General features: G+C 43.2%; 2 protein-coding genes and 1 long non-coding RNA gene across 27 annotated transcripts in view; 1 reads left to right on the top strand and 2 right to left on the bottom strand.

Annotated features, from left to right (window-relative positions):
* Window positions 1–898: 898 nt before the first annotated feature.
* On the bottom strand, window positions 899–10,205 carry ADRM1 (ADRM1 26S proteasome ubiquitin receptor). Of its 2 annotated transcripts, none has more exons than XM_005302916.4 (10): window positions 9,756–10,205; window positions 7,755–7,965; window positions 7,374–7,490; window positions 7,117–7,240; window positions 6,610–6,696; window positions 5,627–5,708; window positions 4,465–4,700; window positions 4,041–4,198; window positions 2,154–2,256; window positions 899–1,130 (listed from the first exon to the last, which is right to left on the bottom strand). In XM_005302916.4, exons 2-10 carry the CDS (start codon window positions 7,962–7,964, stop codon window positions 1,024–1,026), a joined length of 1,224 nt encoding a protein of 407 aa, XP_005302973.1. In that variant the 5' UTR covers window position 7,965; window positions 9,756–10,205; the 3' UTR covers window positions 899–1,023. The 2 variants fall into 2 exon arrangements, with proteins under 2 accessions (XP_005302973.1, XP_042714360.1); XM_042858426.2 differs by having other exon boundaries at window positions 7,755–7,983; window positions 9,756–9,997.
* A 145-nt stretch (window positions 10,206–10,350) lies between these two features.
* LOC122174504 (uncharacterized) lies at window positions 10,351–14,538 on the top strand. The gene is made up of 2 exons (XR_010592333.1): window positions 10,351–11,486; window positions 14,311–14,538. It is a non-coding gene; the product is annotated as an uncharacterized LOC122174504 (long non-coding RNA).
* Window positions 13,058–26,359, bottom strand: part of OSBPL2 (oxysterol binding protein like 2) — a 55,889-nt gene continuing 42,587 nt past the window's right edge. For 18 of the 24 annotated variants that reach the window (XM_065566118.1, XM_065566114.1, XM_065566122.1 and 15 more), the window contains 5 exons: window positions 26,016–26,139; window positions 22,365–22,484; window positions 21,100–21,223; window positions 20,306–20,396; window positions 13,058–17,567 (listed from right to left, as the gene is read on the bottom strand). In XM_065566118.1, coding sequence (XP_065422190.1) covers window positions 17,465–17,567; window positions 20,306–20,396; window positions 21,100–21,223; window positions 22,365–22,484; window positions 26,016–26,139 — 562 coding nt within the window. In that variant the 3' untranslated portion in view covers window positions 13,058–17,464. Of the gene's footprint in view, window positions 17,568–20,305; window positions 20,467–21,099; window positions 21,224–22,364; window positions 22,485–26,015; window positions 26,140–26,359 lie in introns of all 24 variants that reach the window. The other 6 variants (XR_010592330.1, XR_010592329.1, XR_010592327.1 and 3 more) reach the window with 1 other exon arrangement.

Raw genomic sequence — 26,359 nt, 5'->3', positions numbered from 1 at the left:
GCTAGGAAGCAGTCATCCTGAGAAACAGGTGGTGGGGCATGGTGGATAAACATAAGCTCCCACTGTGATGCTGTGGCCAAAAGAGCGAATGTGCTCTCGGGATCCATACACCGGAAATCTCAAGCAGGAATACAGAGGTTATGTTACCTCTGTATTGGGGAGTGCTGCTGAAATACTGGGTTCAGTTCTGGTGCTCATACTTGAAGGATGTTAGTAAGTAATTCTCCTAGCTCTTCTCCCAATTCAAGGATTAAAATAATTGCTGAATAGGCTCAAGGAACTCACTCTATTTAGCTTAATTAAACAAAGGTTAAGGGGTGATTTCAAGTACTTACACAGGGAACAAATATTTAATAACAGGCTCTGCAGTCTAGCAGAGAAGGGTATAACATGGCTGGCAGTTGAAGCTAGACAAATGCAGGCTGATAAGGTGCAAGCTGAATGGTAATTTACCACAGGTCATGATGGATTCTCCACCACTCACTTTTTAATCAAGATTGGATTTTTTCCCCCCTAAAAGCTCTGCTCTAGGAATTTTGGGGCCATTCTTTGGCCTATGTAATACAGGTCAGATGAGATGATCACAATGCTCCCTTCTGGCCTGGGAATCTGTGAGAACTGTGGCTCCTACCACATGCTGTAATATTGACCATACTAGAAGTATTTGGACACATGTTTAACCATGAGTCATCTACTTTTTTTTTTTTTTTTTAAACTGAAAAATTCCCCCTGTATAAGGCAAACATGGGCATCACTTGGTGCCTTTGAAGACCCCTCCCCCCCAAAGCTATATTCTAATCCAAAATTTCACTTAAAAGCAAAGAGCTCCGTTTACCACTGACTGTCTTTGGATGAAGAGTCGGAAGCAAGAAAGCACTGAGGCTCCATGACCACAAAGTGATTTGGCAGATAAAAATCCTTTATTTGTAGATTTAGGATAAGGATAATATGAAGTTAGCTAGTAATCCTACTGAAGCTGCTTAAGTTAATGTCTAGGACTATTCATAAAGGAGAGCAGATAATTTAATCTAAACTCATATCTTCCTCTTCATCTTTCTTTTCCTTTGATTCTCCCTCCTTTTGGTCTGACTTGACATTGTTCTGCATTGCTTTAGCAAATGCTTCTACATCTGAAAAGTAAAGAAACATTAGTTAGGTTAGCTTTGCACCAAGAACAAGATTCATAATCATAAATTAGACTGAAGTTAAAATACAGGTCATTTAGCAGAGGAAACAGGATGGAAAGTTTGCTTGTATGTTTAGGTTTAATATGCAGATACATTTGGCAATCAATGGAACTTTACATATACACCCACTGGTCATAACAGATTTACCATACCAACATTTCCAGGCTTACAGAGCTGATAACAGGCCCTCCCACTGTCAGAGGCACCAAGAATTACTGGTAACTTGATTTACTGCAGTAGTGCCTTCAATTAAATATTCCCACTAGGAAAGCATTAGCAGCTGAGTGACTGCAACAGGAAAAATATTTCTAAGAGTACGTCTATACTACCTGGTGGATCGGCGGGTCGTGTTCGATGGATCGGGGATCGATTTATCGCGTCTCGTCTGGATGCGATAAATGGATCCCTGAATCGACACCCATACTCCACCTCGGCAGGAGGAGTAAGCGTAGTCAACAGGGGAGCCGTGGCAGTCGACTCGCCGCCGTGAGGACGGCCAGGTAAGTTAAGTTGCGTATCTTAGTTCAACACCCCCCCCGCTAGTGTAGCCCAGGCCTAAGTCCTAAATGTCACTGCAAGCTCTGCTGCATAAGTCTAGCACAGCCTTTTCTAGAGTGCTCTCTCAGACTGGCATCTCAGTCAAGAAAGCAGCCTCAAAGCTACTTGGGCATCAATACTGTGCAATCTTAGATGAATAGAAGCCATCATCTCAGAAGAGACTGCACACACACACCACATTTAGACTGTTATGAACAGGAGTTTGGTGATTTTATTTACTAAGTAAATTTTTCAAAAGAGCCCAAAAGCTCTTAATCCCCTTGACATTCAATGAGTTTAGGCACTTGAATGATTTTTGAAAACATTACCCAACATCTATTCCCATGACAGATTCAGACCCTGCATTCAGCCATTTACAGGGCAACAATTATGTAAATCCATGTTCTTTCAAGAGAAAAAAATACTTACCACCTTTATTTGCTGCATCTACTGCCTCAGCTGGTAAGCCAAACTGACTCATTAGTGGGCCAAGTTGTCCTGAAGCTAAAGCAGCACTGAACATGCTCAATGCCTGTGAAATAGAGTCAAACACCACCAAATAAAACTTTGATTTCGTTTCTGCAATACCGAGTGGCTACTTCGAATAAATTATTCTTCATCTTGGTTTTGACATGGAAATGGTTCTCTACGCAATAGACTATGCTGACCACTCCAGATCTATTGAGAGCAGGTCTCACTTAAATAAAGGAACACCTACTGTGGAGCAGGCTTTAAAACGTCACTCCTCCGGCCCCTGGTTCTTGGTGTACTGTACTCTAAGGCACGGGTGGGCAAACTTTTTGGCCCAAGGGCCACATCACGGTTGCGCAACTATATGGAGGGCCAGGTAGGGAAGGCTGTGCCTCCCCAAACAGCCTGGTCCCCGCCCCCTGACTGCCCCCCCTCAGAACCTCCAACCGATCCAACCCCCCCTGCTCTTTGTCCCCTGACCGCCCCCTCCAGGGACCCCTGCCCCCTATCCCCTGACTGCCCCAACCCCTATCCACACCCCTGCTCCCTGACAGCCCCCATCCCCTCCGGACTCCCACCCTCTGCTCCTTGTCCCTGACCGCCCCTCCTGAGACCCCCTGCCCCTAGCTGCCCTCCGCCCCGAGATCCCACCCCCTTATCCAACCCCCCCCCGCTCCCTGTCCCTTGACTGCCCTCCTGACCCCTATCCACATCCCCACCCCGACTCCCATTCCCAACCCTCCCTGTTCCCTATCCCCTGACAGCCCCCCAGAATCTCTACCCCATCCAACCTCCCCTTCCTCCCTGACTGCTCCCCAGAACCCCCGCTCCCTTACCAGCAGCAGGAACTTGCAGCAGCGACACATGGCCAGAGCCAGCTGCACTCCCCCACACTGTCCAGCGGGAGCGGCAGGCCAGAGCGCGGCCTGCGCGGCGGCAAGGCTGCGGGGGAGGGGGGACAGGGACTAGACTCCCCAGCCGGGCGCTCAGGGGCCGGGCAGGACGGGCCCGCGGGCCGTAGTTAGCCCACATCTGTGCTGAGGCCTGGTCTGCACACACATGGTGTTAATTTAAACCAATTTAGTTAAACCACAGAATATGTGCACTGACTCTGCACTATTTAAATTGAGTTAAAACTAAACTGCTCTAAATCAGGTTTAAATGATATCAAACTGTACCCACACAGGGGTTTGTAGCAATTTTTACACAGATTTGTTAAACCTGTGCAACTTTTGTCTTCAGACATGCCCAAAGAGGAAGTGTGCAGTAAGAAAATCTCTCTTCCCTGACAACTTAAACTTCAAGTGACTGGACATCTGCTAGCTTTAAGGAGGTTGCCTACCAGCTCTCCGATGAAGGGAGGTCCTGAGATTGCAGTCATGAATACTGTTCTGAGAGATTTCATTACAAAGAGAAGGGGGAAGCCCAGATCAAGGAAGAGAGGGGTCTTTAGACCATATGTGGGACTATGCCACTGCCATGGAAAAGTGAGCTCTTAGCATTTACTGAGAGTCCATCAATGGGGGAAAGCACAGAGACAAATAGGCTTTGGCCACATGTGTAGCTATTTTATGCACACAAAAAATATATAGTATGTCTAAAGAGAGATTTGATTCTAACACTTCCATAAAAACCAACAGATGCCCAGTATTTGTTAGCTGCATGAAGCACAGGGAATTGAAATAGTTTCTTAGGGCTGGTCTACACTGAAAAGATAGCTGGGTTGACTTATGTTGCTCAGGGCTGTGAAAAACCCACATCCTTGAGTACCACAGTTAAACTGGCCTTATCCCCCAGTGTAGACAGCGCTAGGTCAATGGAAGAATGTGTCATTGTGACATCTACCTGCTGAAACTGGGGAGATGTCAGAGTGTTCTGAATCTCTTCGGCTGTCTGCGGCAGTGACTCCCCAGATGGAAGATAAGGCAGCAACCGCTCTTGAACTTCAGCATTTGCCAGAATGGGAGCCATGATCTCAGGAGTCAGCACACTGGCCAAGTCAACTAGGATAGAACACAGCTTTGTTAGACTAAACACAAAGCAAACTGGTTTACTTTAGCTAGAGCCACTAGTGCTTGGAGTGAATACGGAGATGTGACCCTCCACTGATTTCAGGGCACTCTCTGGGGCAGTCACAGGTACGTCACTTATCCAAAGTAGGTTAGGGTTCAACAGAAAGGCTTCCAAACCAATTTGAAATAATACAGGACAGTAAAATAGCTTTAAGGCACATATGGTATCCAACAGTGTCTGGTCAGAGTACTGTTACCTTGCTGCCCTCCTGCTCCAGCTGGCACATTCATAGTGGCTAAAATGTTCTGAAGGTCACTCAACTGAATGGGTTGAGTTGGGCTTGTTGCTGTGCTGGTTCCATTGCCCGAACTTGGTGCAGGGCTGGGACTAGTTGTAGATGCAGATGCAGCCGCAGGAGCAGATGGGGCTGGCGTTACACGTGTAGAGGAAGTAGTGGAAGATGGGGTTACAGCAGCTGATTGGCTGCGAGAACTAGAAGTGTAATTAATATAATTAACTTACTGCAGAAGCAGTTACTTCGCACTTTTATAAGCAGCTTCCAACCAACTTTGGCACCCCTGTGTGTATATATTACCCCCATTTTAAGAGGCAAGAAAGAGTTCTGATTCCCACTGTTCTCTTCTATTCACTAGACCAGTGGTTTTCAAACTGCAGGTCACAACCCAGTATTGGGTTGCAGAATGTAAGGCACTGGATCGCAGCAGGTCTAGTCAGCGCCGTCAACTGGGCCATTAAAAGTCCCGTTGGCAGTGCTGCTTGGCTAAGGTAAGTTAGCCCCTACCTGTTCTCACACTGCACTGCGCCCCACAAGCAGCGGCCAGCAGCAGGCCCTGCTCCTAGGCGGGCGGGGAGGGGAGTGCCACAGGGCTCCGCGCACTGCCCCCGCCCGGAACACTAGCTCCACACTCCCATTGGCCAGTTTCCGAGAGCCATGCAGAGCTGCTTGCATGCCTCCGCCTAGGAGCCGGATCTGCTGCTGGCCGCTTCTGGGGCACGGTGCGGTCCGCGGTGTCAGGACAGGCAGGAAGCCTGCCTTAGCAACCCCATCTGCGCTGCTGACCGGGAGCCGCCCGAGATAAGCCTGTGCCTCGGCCTCATGCCCCAGCCCTGAGGCTCCCCTGCCCAAACCCAGAGCTCCTTCCTGCACTCAAACCCCTCATCCCTGGCCTCAGCCCAGAGCCCTGACTCTCTCCCACACCCCAACCCACTGCCCCAGCCCTGAACCCCTCCCATACCCCAAACCCCTCATCCCCAGCTCCATTGAGTCGTGTGCATCAACAATTTTCTTCAACTGGGTCACAAGAAAAAAAAAGTTTGAAAACCACAACACTAGACCCCAGTTCAGTGGAACAATCACACTAAGAAGAACTACACAAATGGGTGTCTGTAGATCTTACCTTGATGATGAGCTGCTGGTTGGGGGTCCCCCACTTCCCAATAAGCTGGCCAGGCCAGGCCCTGTCAGTGCACCAAGCCCACCTTCCATAAATGATGGAAAGACATCAGTTTAGAAACTATTTTATGTTCATTCCCTTTATAAAGATAAAGCTATTCAGGTTTGACTCAACTGCACTTACAGGCAACATTTTTTTTGCTGTCTTTAGAAAATGAAAAATACCTGCATTTTCATAATTTTAAACCCCATTAGAATAATCCCTGTCCAAAACTGCTCAACTCTTAGCTATATCGAAGGATGAAGTGGCCTTGGTTTGTATAATACAAACAAAAGCCCCTCACACAGCAAAACCCTTTCATCCAAGAAAATGGGTGTGCCCCCCTATAGCCCTGCATTCCCTTCAGTTTCAACTCTAATGCAGGCATGCAGCACTAGACAGACAGCTCTGTGGTCAAACACTCTACAGGCAGAGCAAAATCAAGTAGGATGGTCCACTGCTTCCAGCAGAAAACACAGCAAGGCATTAATGCATGGCAAAAGGCCAAGAAAATGATGAGGTAAGTGTCTTGTACACAAGAATTTACGATCAACGAATCCTCCACCCTGTTACTAGTCACAGCTTCTCTAAACTGGCAGCAGGAACAATCTACACAGAAGTAGAGGGTGGTTTAAAAGAGCTTTCAGTGATTTCTCCTTGTGATTCTTCTCCCGAACCACGTGATGGCCACTTGCTCCATTTAGTACATATTCCCCTTTTAGCTGCTTCTTATTCCAGGTCTAACTGCTGTATGCCTGTCCATATGACCATCTGCATTCTGTTGTCCAGTCTTCCCATCTATTTATTATTTTGTCTTTGAGAAAGGGACTGCCTTCTTACATGAAGGAAATGTCATTCAAATCAGTAAGAAAATAAGTCAGTGTAAGGTCAGTTTTAACCCAGGAGGAAAAACACCCTTATGGCATAAAGATATGAAAGTATTTTACCAAGTCCTCCTAAGCCCGTTGGTCCGATCAGCTGCATGAGCTGGTTATGGCTCATATTTCCCAGAAGGCTTTGCAAGCCACCCTCACCTAAAAACAAACACATTCTGAAATACAACATTCATATTTTTCATAACACTCTGGCTCAAGCAGCAGGAGATTAATTGTTATATGCTGCAAGGAGAAACTGTTTCAAGTATTTACTATTTTAAAATGGTAAAAAAAAAAAACCAAAAACAAAAACAAAAAGCACTTAGCTTTAGAAAAAGGAAGGACTCCAGAAAACTTAACAGATACAACCAAGAGGAGTTTCTTCTTGCAGACTCATTTTTCAGCCTGCTCCTTCCTACTACAGCAAAATAAATTGTGTTGCTAAGAGTGTCTCTGCATTTCTAGTAGAAGCCTTCTCCCCAGGTCACCCTCCAAAATCAGCAGGGATTTGGTTCCTAGAAAACTGCAAAGTGTGTATAAAAAAACCTCTCAAACTAAGGAGAAGAGAATAGACTATACCTCCTAATGCTGAGAGCTCATGGCCTCCACTTCCACTCCCACCCAAAGCACCAGGTATTGGAGGATTGTTGAGATACTCATTCACTTTACGGCAGTGCTCCTCATCTTTATCCGTCTTCGGTTCCTGTAAGAGAGTTGTTCTTAAGCCTCCAAGCATCTTCAAAACAGATTAGACCCCCGTCTAGCCCCTCCTTGAGTATTCCTCACACGTCTTGAAACAAAGGAAATCTAAATGTTATCGTTTACTTGTCACAAACCTGCATCCAGAAGAAAAGTCGCTTTGATCCTGCCTTGAACTTCAGCACATACACACGACCAGTAGTACACTGAGGTACCCTCTTAAATTCACAGTCATCAGGAAAGATAATCAAGTCCTGGAAAAGAGAAAGGTGGATTTAAAAAATAATAATAATAATAAACTTGGATACTTCTTTGCCTACTCCTCACACAAACATCTCTCTATGCCGTCTTCCACGTTGCCCCTTACACCAGATGTGTACTTCCAAAGCCCATTTGTAAAGCCACTACCTGTCTTATTCAAATCTCTTCTTAAAGACACTTTCACTGGGGTTCACAATACAGAGTACAAAAGAGCCATTACAAAACTCTTAATATTGAAATAATGAAGTTATACTCACATCTTCAACATTGCCAGAAGTCCTGTCCTTCCAACAAAAATGAATGAGGGAATCATCAGTTTGCTGGATATAAACAAGGCCTTTTCGTTTATCTGGAGTTACAGTACTGCCTTTTAGAGACATCTTTCCTGCCCGAAATTCCACCAAATATTTGCTGGATGAGCCGCGGGAGCCTGGCACCAGGCTTGGAAACAATGCACCTGAAGACATCCTGAAAAGAGACAATGGACTAGAAAATATGACTATATAAATATCCCATTGTTTCTCTCTGCTACTAGATTTCATTAGAACCTCAACCAAGAACTAACTCCACAAGAAAAAGTTGTCCACTGTTTCTAGAATTTGCAATGCACTGCCGAAGAGCTGACATGTTAACAAATCCCTAGCAATTATATGGAAGAGGTTCTAACCTTCCCAACTCCATTACTCTCATGGCACTGATCCATTAAGATATTCAAAATGAAAATGACTTCTTCCTGAAACTCATTCTTTGATTCTAAGAAACATGACACAGGCCAGACCAATTCTGTATGAGTCAGAGTACTACTGTAATTGACCCTCTCTTTCAAATATTTCTAAAACACTTATCACCATAGTATCCAAGGTAATAATTTGCACAATAACTTCCATGGCAAAAAGCCTTCACAACTATACATTTGGCTTCAAAATAGCCGGATATATCATGCAGCGCATTCCACAAGTGCTACATTGCTTGATGCAGCCTACAAAACTACTCAGAAAAACATGTAGAGAAGTTAAAAGATTAGACTGTGATAAACCCACAGGAAGACCTAGTCACACTGGCAAGCAGACAACTTTGCATTTGCTTCTGAGAAGCAGGGGTCATTGTTTGAACCAGTCATTCCACTGCTTGTCCCAAGTTTAAGTGCTGTTAGCGTTTGCACAGAAGTTTGCATAGAACTTTACATCTTCAAAGTACTTTAAAAATTCTCATATCATCCACAAGCTAAGAAACCATCTTCATTTTACAGAGGCACATATACACAAAGAGAGGTCTGTGACTGGCCTCCGGTTGAATACTGAAGTAATCAGTAGAAGCAGGAACAGGAAACAGGAATCCCAACTCCCTCTCAGATGCACTAGAGGCCAAGCTGCCTGCTATACACTGCATATGCATTCAGGAAATAGGGCAGTGATCTTGCGCTATGTTTACTCAGGAGGCAGTGCCTATGTAGGACAGCTTTGGAAAGAAATTTGATGCAATTCACTCCACGTGAATCATGTGACAGCAGGCCTGAAGTCTGCCCAAGTCTCCAGACAGCCTGAAACAGCACCACCCCAATTCATCTCAAGGGCTAGGGCTTGAACTTCATGACGACAACTTAGGAAAGAGAGTGTTAGCTAGGGGACAGAAGACTGGGCTGGGACTCAGGAGATCTGGCCCTATTTCCAGCTCCGCCACTGGCCTGATGGGCGACCCTGGGTAAGTCCCTTCATCTCCCGGGTCCTCAGTTTCCGGGCCTGTAAGACAGGGCTGATGCTGACCTCCTGCTGACGGGAGCCCGGTGTTAGCAGGAGCGCTACTTGACATGAGGGAAGGGCACAAGGTCTACAGCTAATCCGCACCACTACGGAGTCAGGCGGCTGGACGCGCCAGCGCCACCGCATCGGCCACTGCGCGAAGCCCAGAGCGACAGCGAGCGGCCGAGTCACTCCCGAGGGGGCCACAGGCCTGCGCTCGCTCGGCGGCCCGCAGGCCGTTCCCGGGGCAGCGCGGCAGCCCGACCTGCGCCCGCGAGGCCGGACTCCCAGCAGCGGGGCCGGTCTCCCAGCCGCGGGAGGGAGCCGGGGTTACAGCTCAGCCGAGGGAAACGCGCCAGGCCCAGCAGCCCGGGGGCGCCTCGCACGGACCCGAGCGCTGCACCCGCCCAACGGCCTTTCCTCGCGGCGGCGCGACACCGGCCCGGGCCCGTCCCCGGCTCTCTAGCCCGAGCCGCCCCCCAGCGTGCGGTTCATGCCCAGCCGAGTCCCCGCACTTACCTGCCGCCTTTCCTCAGTCACCTCACAGGTAGCTCTTCCGGCTCCGAGTCCCCCGAGGAAACCTACCGGCTCCGCCCTCCTCCCCGCCAGCCATTGGCGCCGGCCTTCTCCGACGGGCTCTTATGCTCTTCCCATTGGCCGGCTCGTATGTCACTCAACGCCAGCCGGACCGACATGCACCGCGCCGGCCTCGCAGGGTTCGGTGGAGAGCGAGCTTCCGCGCCTGCTCCGGCTATTGTGCTGTGTCATGACGGCCGAACCACCCACAAGCGATGGGGGGAGGCCTTTGCGACCAACGGGACTGTGGAGCAGCTCATCTGTCCCGGGGGGGGGGGGGAGCACATCAGCGCCTAATATGGAACTGATACTTGTGGAGCGGCCTATTCGCAGCGGGGTTTGGGGGCGCGGCCCCTAGTGACGCCCAATGGAACAGCCTGGAGCGGTCTATCGATCCTAAGGCGTGCGGGGAGGAGCAGCCCCTACTGGCACCGCATGGAACTGAGTGTGGAGTGGTTCATCTGCCCTGGGGGCGGGGGGGGGGGGAAGAACAGCTCCTAATAGCACCCAAGAGAAGTGTCTGTGGAGCGGCCCACTCACCCCTGCGGGGTTGGCGGAGCCCTTCAATGGAACTGCTTGGAGCAGCCCATCCATCCGGGGTGCAGGGAGGAGCAGCCCCTGGTGCCTGTGGAGTGGCCCATCTGCGCTGGGGGACATGTGGAGCAGCTTGTGCCAGGCCGTCCTGCAGTGCCCAGCTCCCCTGGAGGCCAGGCGGCCGGGCGAGAGCGAGGGTCACCCCACTGGGACCCACCATGGGATGCTGCTGCCTTCACCTCCAGACCTGGAGCCTCACCACCAGGGGGGCAAGTCCCTCCCCAGGGGCAGTGGGTGCAGAGCCCAGCCACCAGCTGCCCCGGGGAGGAGCAGGCCCATTGCCATGCACTGCCAAGGCTGGGATACGAGATGCTCGTGGCGCGCTAGTTCCTACCCAGGATCGCCCACAAGGAGGGCAGATGCTCTGGCCACGATGGAGGCTCCGCCATGAGCAATGGAGTGCTCCAGCATAGCGGGAGCATACTCAGGCCCAGCACAACGGGCCCCCAGAAATCAACCAAGGGCCTTGACGTGGTGGCCTTGCCCAAGGACTACTTAGATTGTAAACGCTTTGGGCCTAGCACTCTGAGGCCTTGGGGCCTGGAGGCATTATCACAATACAACCACTACCTACTGAGCAACATTTATTAAAAGAAAACACACAGGCACTTTGGACCAAGTCCCATGTCTTCTTCCATCCCTTTGATTTATCTTTGTGTCCATTAGAGGTAGGGATCCTAGGTTTTTTGACAGAAAGGAACATTTTATGCAGAAACTGCATCATTTGCTAACAGAACACAGCCCTTCTACATTACTCCTGCAGGCCCTGCCCAACATGGACTTGTAGCAAGGGAAGACATTACAGTGCAGGCAGTTCTGGGAGCTGTCGTCAACACTGTTAATAGAACAAGAGAACACAGAATAAACTAGGCAATATTTGTTCCACTGCAGAAAAGCAGAAGTCTGAGGAAGGGCGTGAAGAATCTCACCCAATGGGAGTGAGCAATCTGATTCCTGTTTTACTCCACCTCAAGGCTAAGTGCAGTTAAGCATTCTGACCAAGACGAAGCATGAGGTCCAGCTATCACTATTGATCAGCATTTTTTTTTAAAGTACTATATAAATACCTAGAGACACAAGGTGGGTGAGGTGATGTTTTTATTTAATACCTCATCTATTGATCTCCTTTCCATTTCCTTCACATGCTCCCCAAGTATGTAAATGCTTATCCTCTCCTTCAGAGCATTTCTCCATAAAAAGGTACTTTGGCTTCATGAAATTCTGACCCTCCGTTTAAAAACAATTGAGCCAAACTGATTGAGAGGAGAATTTAAACAAAACAATATGAATACAAATTGAGAGTTTTAAGAATATTTTGGTTCTGGAGATAGGGGACCTGTAACAATATGAAATCACAAAGCAGGGTCATTCATTTTTTTAAAAACTAGTCCTGGTTAAGAGACATGAAAGCAGCAATAAAATAAGTGGAAAGGGAGAAAGTGATTGCAGTTTCATGATTGCTAACTTATAGTCATTGTTCCCACTTGATAAGGGAAGCTAAAGATATTGAAATCTATGGGCAATAGATGCAAGGATAGTAAGGAATTTTCTTACTAGTTCAGGAATAAGAAAAACATAGCATAGTATAGATCTGTTAATTGACAATTTTACTGTCCCTGTCTAGTATGATATACAAAAGGCAGAAGTGTAAAATATTTCTGTTCTGTATTTGGAAAGAAGCTAGATGTTTGCATGCAGTTTATAGTGATTAAATGTTTTCTACTCCAAAGTAGGTTGGGGGATGTTAATCAGTCCTGCAGATAAACATTTAAACAATAGTAGTTACTGCTAATATTCTGCCAATATTTTTAAAAGGGTAAACAGGACTACTTGCTTACTTATAGACTTGTTAACCTGACAGATCCCAGGCAAAAAAAACACAAAAAGGCTGATCCAGGACAGTTTTTAAAGGGTAGCAGCATAATCAGTGACATTCTTCATTGTTTTATTGAACATAGGTCTCATCAAACTTTATTTTTTATGAGAGGATACATTTGCTTTGTAAAGGCAATTGTGACATATTAGACTTTTGTAAAACATTTGATTTAGTCACTGGCATGTCATTTTGATTAAAAGTTAGCATAAAAAAATCAATGTAGCACATTAAGTGGATTTTAAAACCAGATCAACCTTAAAGTAATTGTAAATAGGCAGTCAGCACTGGGGGAGGGAGACAGGGGTTTCTAGTGGACTCCTGCAGTGATCTGTTCTTGATTCAGCTTGTGAGCGTTACCATTTCTCCTGTCAAAGAATCCACTTAACCCAGCTGAGAGCTCAGTGAACAATACAAGGTAGCATGGGTTTGTGAAGTGGCTATGTGATACAAACAGCTGTAATCAAGAGAAGAATGCAGACTTGAATCCAAGATGATGCAGTTGGAAACTCTTCCAGTGGGACAGTGCAGTTCCCTGCCCAGAGAAGTTCTCTGCTACCTCCTAGGCTGAGACATAGTCAGTCTTGCCCCCAGACAGATTTCAGGCATATCCTCAGCATATAAAACTATAGAAGAAAACAAGCAATTTACTAGGCAATAATTCTTGAGACAATGTCACACTGCAAGTCAATTGCTTGCACTAAATCAAGATTTTTTTTTTGCTGACAGGAAAATATTTCAGACTCCTAAAAAAATATTTAATACCAAACATTGCATGTCTTCTTCAAAATGACCTTTATTCAGATTTACAGTTTAACATTTATGTCCACAAATCTGTACAGACTTCTCTGAAAAGCTAAATATGATTGATTGTTATAGATGGGTACTGACTGTTATTAAATATTATAAAAATAAATCCATTTCACTAAATCATTTTTATTATTTGATATTTTCATGCAACATGGATAAGGCAAACACACAGTGTGTAAATATTTAATCAATAGGAATACAGCAATTGAGTAAGGCAAAAGAAAAGCAGCTTCATAAAAGTATAATCAAAGTGGACTGGAATTCTGGGTATAAGCAAGTTTTAATTTTTTCATGCTACAAAACATACCAAAAATGAATTTTCTATGATAGAACCATTTAGATTTACATAAATTTAAATATTGCTTTATTATACAATTGACCCAAACTACAGGTGTGTTTTCAGAGAGGCAAAGTTACAGTATATTATCAAATTATGTAGTGTTTAGTCCACACACTAAACAAACATGTTTATTTGTAACATTAAGATACATTGAGTACAGTGAACATGAGCGATAAGGACTACATTTATGAGGAAATACATCAGGCATATGTACTGTACAGATGGTTACAAATACAAACCATTTTATCACAGACTATTAGTATGTAAAAATTAGTGATCTGAAGTCTTTTATAACCATTTTAGGATTTAGGAAAAATCCTTGAAAAGTAAAACAAAACAACCTCCCCACCCCAAGATTGCAAAGTGTTGAGGCAGAAGAAAATATACCTCACAGCCTTCACCTTTTAATTTGAGAATTTTAAACTGTGTTCAAATGGGACACCATTGCTAATAATTTCTGTGGTTTTTCTATTTAATTTGGAGTATAATTCCCCTCTCTATATAATCTGGGCCCCAGAAATTACAGGGGTTCAATATCCCAAACAGTTGTCACAAATCTACAGTATGGTGTATCCTCAAAATGACCAACCTAGATGCTATGCAATGGCTATAAACTTAGAGTTTCATTTGTGTTGGAATGTAACATTTTATCAAAAGATTAATTTATCTTTTAGTAAGAGTTCCATACTGTCCCCTCCGCTTAGTGTTTGGGTTTTTTAAAACATGTAATGGTAGGACTTCCATTGTGGGGAACAACATTCAAAACATATCTGACAGACCCACATCCTTTTTTAGGGGGTTGGGGAAAGGAATCCTGTTTGAGTTTTAAAAAAATATATAAATAAAAAAAATGTTTAAATAACTAATTTGTTCTTTTTCAGATCATTTCTTCCTACAGTAGTTTTCGGTATATTTGTGATACCTACATTTTTGACATCTATGTTTTTACTAGCAACAGCCTGATGTCAAAGAATTGAGTCCACTGCATGTTCAAGCAGAAGAAAAGCTGTGTTTGTAGGGATGAAAATTCTAATTCAAATCGTATGTCTCCAATAAGTATCAAGGTAGATACAAAGGAAAATGATCAGCCAAGATAATGTGTAAACTTTTCCTCCCCACAAAAATAGTTGCTCTATTGAGAAAGTCACACTTCAAACATCATTTACACCATGTATAGGCCTGAAGTGTGTTTAGCATCTATTGTGGTTTCCTTTAAAAAAAAAAAAAAAAAATCTATGTAGATGTATGAACACATACCAACATACAGTTATTTTACATACAGTCAGTGTTTAATCAAGTTATAAAAGTGATATTCTTTTAAAAAGGTGCAAAGTTTAGTTTATGTGTTTTAAGAAGTAAAACTACATAGGTGAGTTTGTCATTTAAAGAGCCATTAATATTTTTCACTGAGACACAAATAATCAAAATGTAACATTAGGTATCAGATGGCTAGTGAAATGAACGCTAACCATCAGTAGTGAGGAAATGTTTTGTAAATACTTTGGATACAGCCTTAATAAGCCAACAAAACAGACAAAGATGGAATTCACTTGGAATTTTTAGGAAAATTAACATGCCATGGGGGGGAAAAAAGTAGAAGTTGTTGGACTTTGATTTAAAATTAGGAAAAATGCCAAAGTAACAGATCTATGCAATGTAGACAATAGTAATGGGTGACGTTTTTCTGGAGTTTATGCTATAAAGACTGATACAATGGAGTTTGGATTAAGTGTGCCTCTATAGCCTTTTTCAAATAAAAAACGGATTTTTGCATAATGGAAATATTTTTAGACCTACTGAACTTAAGCTGTGATTCAAAATTAAAAGATTTCCCACCTGTACATCTTATTTATAAATAGGATTTTTAAAAATCAATCATATTACTATAGCATTTTTTCATTCTGGTGACTTTCTATTTATATGCATGTGTATTAAAGCAGCATTGTTAACAATGAACAAACTTAAGTATTTAGCTTAAACAAGTTTTATTCATGAAACATTACAAAAATGGCTTAAAACTTGAATCCCTTCACGGTTTTCACTGATAGCTGAGTACAGTGCTCCTTATGTTAAGATCTACTTGCAAGAAAATTGAAGGGGCTTAAAGTATGTGAAATATTAATCTTTTAAGTTTAATTTTACAAAAAAGCTGATCGGAAGAAGTTTAAGTTGTCCATATGCATTAGTTATGCCTTATAAAAATCAGAATTGCCAATGTACTTAAATCAGGAGTGAATATTTTCTTCTCTAGCACACCAATCTAAACAATATCATCAAGACTAGCCTGCATGTCCAAGAGACTTCAAGGTCAACAAAGTTGATTGCTGACGACAGGATACAGTGACATGAATTTATTTCAGAGTTGTGCCTTTATTGCCTTGAACCTTCACAGCTTACCTTCTTCACTGGAAAAATGAACAAAATGTAACAAATATCAAATCTCCCATCTTTGGGTGCCTAATTTCACATAAAAGAAATATGTTTCTCTTGGATTTTGTTTATTTTTCATTTTTCTTCTAGCTGGTAAATGTACTTCAAAACCTAGTCTTTGGATGACGTCACAAGTACACATCCTCAAATGCATTTGGAAATCAGACTGATTCTTTCATGAATACTCAAAGAAATGCTGGTGTTTAATATCAGCAATCTCTGAATGACTGTAAACTTATCAGCAACGTAGCCAGTTTCTATTGGTTACTAAACTGAGAGCTTTCATAAAAGAATGAGCAACTATTAAAATTGGTTTAATTTCTAAACCTAATTGTTTAAGCCCCCTCCCATTCTCAGAAATGTACCACTTTGACAATTAACTCCATACATTTATAGTTACCGTCAACTGATTTGTAGTGCAAATCGTTCCAACATTTCTATGCCAACAAAAATAAATCTATTTTCTGACTGCAAGTGGTTACAGAGATTATACCTAATACCAGTTTTAAAATAACTTTAGTTACGCCACTTAGCTTTAAATGGATTGGGGTTTTGTTTTTTGTGTGTTTTGTTTTTTTTAAAACAACATACAACCAGATGTTACCAGTAATGCTTCAGAACATGCACAAAAAACAAAATAAAACTAAAAACAAATAAGACCATCTGTGGATATATACTGAGTGCTTCCAAAGAAAAGTCAGTCTAGAAGCATAAATAGTGCTTAAGCTGCTTAAAGTAGTGCTGGAGTCCCAAGCCTCCTAGTGGCAAGCAATATCCAATATCTTTATCTTACGCTGGAACCACAACTTCTATGTTTCTACAAATCTCTCTGAAGCTTTCTGTATATTAAGAGTAACATTTGACTTTAGAAAAGCAGATGTTTGTTAATGCACCCTTCCCATCCCCCAACACACAAGGTTTTATGTAATTGTTATCATAGGTATATAGTTTAAGTAATGCTCACAGTGCCCAAAGACAGAGACAATTCAGAGTAGCAGTTTTGCAAACTGCAGTAAGCCTAACATTCTGTGTTTTGTGGGTTTTTTTTCCAAGCCTTTGAATTACTGAATTGTACTGAGATAGACCCGGAGCTCCAATCTCTTCAGCTCTGCTTACCATTTGAAAACGTCACATACATCTCTTTACAGGGAATGCCGACTCTGCCCGATTTGATCATGTTTGTACCGTACTAATTTACCATTGTTCCACGTTCTGGATAGTTAGATTCTTTAATGCTGCACTAAGTGAAGTAACAAGGATATCACTGCTATTTTTTCTCTGTTATATAATTAAAAGGGTGCTGTAAACTCTACTGGCTACAGCATACCTTTGGATAAAGAGAAAAAAAGACAACTGATGTCCCTTTTAAAACTTAGTGAAAACATGATGATTTCAGATGAAAGCTTTATGGAAAGAATGTAACAGCATTTAAATATTTGGCCATCAAAATTAGTGACAAATCCTTGATTGGTGAATGATACAATTTTCATTAAAATTTACTTTAGAAAAGCTGTTTTTTGCTATTAACAAAACCAGAATAACTGGCATAGATTGAAATTTAACAACTAGATGTCCAGATGAGATGGAGTGATGGGTTCAGAGATTTCAATATATATCTGGACAGTCTGAGAAATTTCTATCAAAGTATCCGCCTGAATATAACCAGTCTGAAGTTCCAGTGTATGGGTTATTGCCTTGATGAAACCATCTGTGAAAAGCAAATGAAGTGGGTAAGGAAACATGTATTAAAGGGAAAACAATTTTTTGCTTCTTTTACAAACAAGTGTAAAAAGGCACCTGAATTTCTCAATCTAACCTATTCTTTCCCATTAGCTATTTGGCGGGGGGAGGGGAAGAAATCTAGTTCTTAAGTTATGTTTATCAAAGACTTTTCTCCATCCTTGTTTATATACCCCTTTCTTCTTGACCTTATAGTCCTGGTTTTATCATTCCTGTCCCAGTTCATCAAAGGGAAAAATCTAAACATCAACATTCTTTATATTTTAAATTGCCAACTCAGTTTTTGGCATAAAATATTCTTCCTCTTTTAAGAGTTTCCACACACAAGAAAAACAGTTCTGTTCTGTATAGCTGCATTTTGTACAGCATATCAGTAGAAGCTCAAGTTTAAGCTGTTCTGTGTATTAATTGGTAGCAATAGTTGAAATCAATTGTATGTTCTCTAGAACAGGGATTCTCAACCTGTGGTGTGCAGAACCCAGGGGGTCCGCAGACTATGTCTAAGGGGTCCACCAAAGGTTGCCGTTACCATAGAACAGTGGTTTTCAACCTCTGGTCCAAGATTTCCGAAAGGGTCCTGTAGTGGGGCGGCTGCCCCACTCCATGAGAAGAAGGGCTGGGACAGGCCAGAGAGGCTGTGCAGACCAGCAGCCAATCAGCAAAGGCCTGTGGAGAGCCAATCAGGGCAAAGAAAAGAGGCAGCCAATCAGGGCCCTATATAAAGGCTGCCTAGCAAAGGAGAGGGCAGTCTCTCCCTGACTAGCAAGGGAGGAGGACTGGCTCCTGAGGCAAGGAGGTAACACCTTGGACAGAGCAGTGCAGGTTCGGGGGAGCAGAGGAGAACTCTGGCCCATTACCTGCCAGGCTGCGGCCCCTGACTAGAAGGGCCGAGAAGGTGCAAGGGGCCCAAGGGGAAGCGGCCCAGGGAAAATAGTCAGACAAGAGGGGAGAGAAGGAGGGCAGAGAGGCTGTTGCTAGAGGGTCCCTGGGTTGGGACCCTGAGTAGCGAGTGGGCCTGGGTCCCCCCGCTCCCTCCTTGCACAGCACCTGGCCACAGAGTAGTGTGGCCGAGACAGACTACAACTTGCCCTGAGGTAAGGGGCTAGACTTTGGGGTTGTGGTTGGCCACTGAGGCAGGTGCAAGTCGAAAGACTGTTTCCCCCGCCGCCCCCCCCCCCCCCCCCAGAAGGGGGTGAGAATGGAGAAGTGGGCGCTGCCGGAGGGCAGTGTCCTGAAGTGAACACGGCCAAGTGGGGAGCAAGGCGGTTCCCAAATCAGCAGAGCAGGCAACGGGCGAGACACCACATGCAAAGGGCGCTAATTCCCGGAGCAACCAACAGGAGGTGCCAGCAGTGGTGAGTCCTGACCCGGTTACAGGTCCCCACTGCCATTTGAAATTTTTTAGGGGTCTGCAAATGAACAGAGGTTGAAAACCACAGCTCTAGAAGAGATTTTCAAAGGTATGAATGGGAATTAGACACCATTTCCCACTGAGTTTCAATGGGAGTTGGGTGCTTAACTGCTCTTTCTACCTTTGAGAATCTCCTCCTGTTGCTTCAGAATTTAATTTTATCTGCTTACTACAAAAAACAAAAAATCAAAAAAGTGCAAGAATAGCCTGGTTTCTTTTTCCGGTGTGCCTGTAAGGCAAGATTGTGAATCAGACCAATATAACAACAGATGCACTGTATTTCAAGATGCTTCTATTTTTTGTGTGTTTTATTACTGAACAAGAACAAAATGGTGCTGCACTATCCAATAGTTAGGTAAATCATTTTCCAATCTAAAAAGTAATACCTTTCCACAACTAAGACTTGATTACACAAAAAAGTAGAGCTGCTACTCTAAGACTTGATTGTGGGTTAACAGTAGGAAAAGTAAATACCACCCAAATCTTTCAGTGTTATGCCTGTTACTACACTGAAACATGCCTAAATGGGAATAACCATAATCCAAATGTTCCTTTTCTTCCTTACACAGATGTATTCTTAACCTTCATTATCAGTTTCATTTCTGTTCCCAAGGATGCCACAGAGTCACCGTGTGACCTTCAGCAAGTTACTGCACCTCTCTGAGCCCTACTTACCCCACCTTTGTAAAGAACTTTAAAGTTACCTAGGGATGAAAACTGCTTTAGAATTTTAAAGTATTGTATTAGTATTTTTTGGCGTTTGTTTATTTTAGGAGATGACCATTTGGGTTACATGTTCTTTACAGCAATTTGTTTCCCAGTAACAATCTCCACCATTGGGTGATATGTGTTGGACACCATTTGGTTGGCCCCGTCTATCCTTGGGATGGCTGGGTTTTTTTGGTGCTGGCAGTACTACACAGGGAAATATCCACTGAACGCCACCTTCCACAAGAATCTCCCTCTCTTAAAACAACTCCTTTGGGATACTCCCAAGGTTTTATTCATCCTGTAGTAAAAAGGCCAACCCCAGTAGGCAAAAGACTTTGGTACTCCCGTGGTGTTCTTGTGACAAGTTTCAGCCTCAACTTATTTACAGCAGTATGGGTACTTTGGGATGAAATAATCTACAATTTTGACTTCATGTTGCATTTTTCAAATGTTCTTTCCCCACAAGGGCTTTAAGTGACACTATAAATTGTTCTGTAGTGCAAAGAGGAATCAAACAGTAAAAACCAAACCATTCGCTAACCTTAACTACATGCCCAACTTTCTTCCCCTCCTTTAATAGTTACCTTGTCCTCCATTCCACTTCATCTTTTGCACGTTCTTTACGAGCGGCTCTTTGTTTCTCTTCTAGTCTCTCTTTTTCTTTGCTAGCCAGGTCTAACAAACATTTAAATAGGAACTGGTTACATTGCAAAATAAAGACAAAAAGAACAAAACCTGGGAAAGGCTGGAGAGAAATAAAATTGAATTCACTTTAAGCACAGGAAAGCATTTGTTGTACACATTCTCCTTAATCCAAAACAGTCACCTCTGACCCCTTCTAGGCAGCAGCACACCAGAGGAGTGGATGATCCAACAAACATACTGGGAATCCTAAACTTGGAATTTCATGTGTCAGAAACACTGTACTGGATGGGGTAAGGACTCAAACTGGATACAGCCAGAAGCAGTACAGGATGCATTCTTGTTATTCCACCCTACATATTTTTCCAAGCAAACTCCAGAGCAACAGAGAATCTTTCTGACCAGTTTCCCAGTATGTGCTTCCAACTATGCTGTAACACAGGATATCTGTATTCAGAATCTACCTTGGCCTCCTACACTGCCAGACTCTGCTGGCAAGAACAGTCATGTACACTGTTCTGGAGGGAGTAACATTCACAATCATTCACGCTGTGGTGATAAAAACAAAGTTACCCTGGAAATACAATTATTGCCCAGAATTAAGAGGTGGGTAAAAACCTTAGGACAGCCACCTCACCCCAAACCAGTTCTCTTCCATATTCCCTATGGTCAGGGGAGTGGAGGGCTGTAAAGAGAAAGAATTAACAAATACCAGATCTCTAGCAAATACACATACCCAGCTCTCCATTTTCCATGCCTCTGATATCTGGACGTAGACGACAATCAGTGGGAGCTAAAACTGCTTCCATGCCCGTTTCCAGCTCATTGAGACTCACAGCAAAACTGGTGAAATTGTACATCTTAAGACAGAATAAAGATAATACATATATAATAAAGTTTTTTTGTTTTGTTTTTTTAATCACAGTAAGTGACATTTGATTCCCTTTCCTGGGCTGTCACAATGTGATTTTCAAAAGCACTTATTGAACCAAATCTGCTCTCACTGACTGTAGTAAGAGCAGGGTTGGCTAATGCTGAGCACTTTTGAAATTGCCACCTTTAATTGTGCTGTGGACTCAGGCAAATAAAAACATCGTACTGTAGTGATTGAAGAGTCCTTGCTACAGAGGATCAAGAAAGCTTGTTGCTCATAGCTCAGACTCAGAGAACCTATCTCAAGGTTATCATTTTTATAATTTATTGAAAAGGACACACAAAACAGACACACACTCTAAAAGAAACTTGCCTATTTTTCCCTCATATCAAAGGATGATTTTCTGGGCGTTTTTCAAATCTACCTATAAGTAGGGCCCTACCAAATTCACGGCCATGAAAAACGTGTCACAGGCCATGAAACCTGGTCTTTTGTATGCTTTTACCCTATACTACAGGGATTTCATGGGGGAGACCAGTGTTTCTCAAATTGGGAGTCCTGGCCCAAAAGGGAATTGCAGGGAGGGTCACAATTATTTTAGGGGGGCCATGGTATTGCCATCCTTACTTCTGCACTGCCTTCAGAGCTGGGTGGCAGCTGTTGGCCGGGCGCCCAGCTCTGAAGGCAGCACCCCACCAGCAGCAGCACAGAAGTAAGGGCGGCAATACCATATCATGCCACCCCTACTTCAGCGCTGCTGCCTTCAGATCTAGGCGGCCAGAGAGCGGCGGCTGCTGCTGACTGAGGGCCCAGCTTTGCAGGCAGCAGCGCAAAAGTACCGCAACCCTCCCTACTAACCTTGCAATCCCCATCCCCACAACTCCTTTTTGAGTCAGGATTCCTACAATGACAACACCGTGAAATTTCAGGTTTAAATAGGTGAAATCATGAAACTTAAAATTTTTAAAATCCTATGACTGTGAAATTAACCATAATGGACCGTGAATTGGGTGGGGCCCTACCTATAAGAATACCATGTACCTAAGATGAATTACCCTTGTCCATTACGATAACGTTCTTGGAAAAGCCACCATGACCAGAGAGTTCTAATTTATTGAACTAGTCACCTGTGATGAGTTTGGTGGTCTAGAATTTATCCTCCAAAGCAGCTTACTGCCTGGTATGACTTGCACAGTCTCTTGGATCTCTGGCATATCATCGGCCTCATCATTCCCAGCATCTTCGCTCTGAAACAAAAACACAATAATTGATAGTGGAACAGAGAGAAATTACATACAGCTCTTCTGCCTAGCATTCTCTGGAGAGGACATTAAAAATTCTATCAAATTCAAGACCTTCCATTATCTCACCCCACCTGTATCTCTGCTCTCCTTTCCTCCTCCTCATTTATGCTCTTCTTCATCCTCCATACTGCCCCTTCATCTCCTCCTACTCAACTTCATGCCTTCTTCCACGCTACCTACTATGCTTGGAACAGCACCTATTTTCTATCTAGCAAAAGCACCTTCTGTCATCAGCATTCATGTCTTCCAGAAATCTTTTCTTTCTTGTTTACTTCACCCTCCCTTTTCTCGACCCATATCCTATTTTTCCTGTCTTCGACTATTAGCTCTTCTGCTGTGGTAATGCATCCATACCTATATCCACACTACACACCACTTTTGGCAGCACGTAAGGTATGTGTAGCTACAGGCCACAGTGAAAAGCAAGCTGCCTTCACACTATGGCGTGTAGCTACATGCATCAGTGAAAGGCGCTAGTACGGGGGTGGGGGGCAAGGAGGCAGCAGAGAAAAGCTTCAGCAGCTACCAACTTCCAGAACCTTTTGCTGCAACGAGGAAAACTCTGGCAGCAGGGAGGCAGCCGCTGCCACAGTTCTTCCCTGCCGTGGGGAAAGGCTCCATCAGCAGGGTGTTGGCAGAGCCCTTCCTCGCACAAGAGTCTCTTCCCGCAACAGGGAGACAGAAGGACACTATATGACTAAAAACAGCAGTGTAGACAGGAAGACATGGCCTGGGCGAATAGGGAGCACGTACTTGGGTACAAACCCACAACCTCAGGCACGTTTGTACTCTATTTACCTAAGCCATGCTTCACCATCTACACTGCTATTTAAACCCACGCAGGCAGGCGGAGTACATAGCCTACTGCGCAGTGTAGACATAGCCTTACGCTGTTATGTAAAGTGCTGCATACATTGGGAGCACTAGGTAAGCAATAAGTCATAAGACATCTGTACTTCTGAGTCTTGTGTAGTCACATACCAGATTCTGAGGGTTGGTTAGCAAGCTGGTATGCTAATGTTCCTTACGCCTCTGTGAAGCACACCAAGCACCATTTCAAGAGTCGAACATTTTAGATCCTCTGACTACTTCTTTCTTTACCTAAATCAAGCCATCATTTTAAACCAGGACTCATGCCTAATACAGTGCAATACTGGTTCTTTCTGCCATCTATGCTGGCTGCCTAGAGGTCATTAAAGATTTCATGATGCTTTTAAAAAAAGATTGAGAACTTTTCCAGGATTCTAACCAACATTCCCACTCTCCATAGAAGACAGACAGGTACTGTTGAGGTGCATATAGTGTTGCATTTGCCTACACAGTCACTGCACTAACAGTCTAAAACTGATTGAAGGGGTCCCATCATCTCTTACACTCTACAAAGAGGTGGTAAAAAAAAAATGAATACCTTATTCCAACAGAATTAAGGAACCTAGTTTCAGATATTCTAGGAACAAAATGTAACAATTCCTCTCAGGATGAGATTAGAGAGATTGAAAAAGAACCAGGCTTCATGAAGTGTAAAATGCAGCGGGGAAAAAAAAAATTCATAGTCTAAAGTGAAGCCAGCCCATCAGTTTTTCAAATCATTAAAACACAGGGTATATGGTATGTGCTGCTTGTGCATAAGCCCTACCATATCAGGTAGCTCGATGGCTCCCTAAACAGAAGGCATGAAACCCAACAGTGACGATCCTTAAAGGATCCTTTCCTTTGGAGAAGGTGACATTGCATGGAATTTTGTTTCATTACCATAAATAATATGTTTTAATTTTTTTTAAAAGCAAGAGTAAAATACAGAAAGACGGGCTGTTTCCTCTTTCCTCTGTCCAGATATTTTATTTTTTTCCATTTAGAATTGGAAATGGTATGATTGCAGGTTCCAGGAAACCACCAATCAGACAGACCTCATCTGCTGGCCAAATTGGAATTAAAATACTCTACTGCCTTATAACAACAACATGAGAGAGGGGGTAAGTTTGTGCTGTCAGAGGTAGTGCCATTATTTCAGTATCAAACACTCCAAAATTGTAAACAGAGGAAATGCAAGAAGTATTTTAGAATCATTACAGTGAGCTTTGGCACTACTACTTAATGCTTTACTCTCAAGACATACAGAGGAAAAAGACATTCAGGAATGGTATTATAAATTTTCACCCATTTTAAAAACTGTATGCAAGTCTCACAAGCCACCAGCAACAGTCAACCAAAAATTTACAGCCAAGAAGAATCTGGCTACAAAAATGTAATATTGCATCACTGCATCTTTCACACAATAAGAGTGAAATTCACACTCCCAGGGTGAAGCCTGAATAAATGGGCTTTGCAATCTGCGGTGAGGAAATATTCTTCCTCCCAAATCTGAAAACAGGATGTGTGCAACTTAACCACAGTCTCTGCCACCACCATCTTTCAGCTATAGATGTAGCTCACCCAGTGCAACCTTGCCCCAGATACTGTCTGTATTCAGTAGATTTACACAAGTCATGGATCATTGGGTCACCCCCCGCCCCGTCATTCCTCCCCTGGCCCACCTTCAACCCTGCACTCTCACTTCTTGCCACCAGTCCCCTCTATAGTGGAATCACTGTGAATTGGGCCTTCCAGAGCTAAATTGCAGAGAGGTCAAAAGGATTTCATCCCTGAGAGACTACCTGAAAAATAATAATGACCATCAATAGGGAAGTCTAGTACATTGACAACCTAGCTGAAAATGTCACACAATTGAAAAACAAAACAAGAAATTGTGTCTATCTAGATGATGTACATGTATTTAATCCAATAATGTGCTGTTTGGTTTGATATGCTTCAGTTTGTGTAATAGATGGGTAGTATTCTGAATTGAAACCAAGCTCAAGTTTACTTTTCAAGCTTCCTCTCTAAAAAAATCCTTGTGAATGCTTTCCATTGGCTTCCTGTTGGGCAACTCCCCTTCTAAATGTAAGTTAATCAGAAAGGGAAGATGAATTTGTTTTTTTAAAAACCTTACAGCCCTCATTTTTAAGCTCTTCTCTGCAACATGAACCCTAAAGGCTCAAAACGCAGAAGGGAAATGAAAAGCCAAACTTTTAAAATCTTATATTTTTAAGACAATCGAGTGATATTTCATGCAGATTTTTAAATGCTTGAGGTTGGCAATACTGCCATTTTCCTTACTAGCAGACAGCAAAATGTAACTCAATCTCTGTAACAGTAGTCACCAAATATCAACCCAATTTCCATGACCAATCTCTCTGAGATGCTGAATTCCCTCAACTTTCACTGAAGTCAATGGAAGTTCAGAGCATTCATCACTTCCTGTTATCAGGGACCTAGTTATGAAAAATATCCACCATTATAGCTATCAGTTCACCACAACCACATCAACGGATGTTCTTCTAACAAGAAATTTTTCCTTTTCTGAAGATGCTTCCTTCAAATGGGAGAGATACAGCAACACCAGCTCTCTCCTGAACAATTATACTAAAACCTTACCGGCTTCATTTTCTTCTGGTCACCACCTCTCTTTTCATTCTTTTTAGAAGCATCATATGTGGCAGGATTGATACACCATAAGCATTCTGTCCATTTGCCATAGATCACAGAGAGCTTCTTCTTGCTATTTATAGAGGAAAGGAGACTTATTTTTGTTGCCCAATTTCTATAACTTCCTAGCCTAAATTAAAATCAGCATGACTTAATCCAGATTACATTAAGGTTTTCCTGTTTCTTTTTTTTCCCTGATTACTACAAACTTCTGGGAAGCCATTTATCAGAACATAAATGCAAAGATGAACATTTCAGTTTATCCCAACATTTAGGGTATTCAGTCCTGTGCT

This window comes from Chrysemys picta, chromosome 13, assembly GCF_011386835.1.
Source record: "Chrysemys picta bellii isolate R12L10 chromosome 13, ASM1138683v2, whole genome shotgun sequence".
NCBI lineage: Eukaryota > Metazoa > Chordata > Testudines > Emydidae > Chrysemys > Chrysemys picta.
The sequence above is the reverse complement of the archived record's forward strand: the minus strand, read 5'-3'. Positions and strand labels throughout refer to the sequence as shown.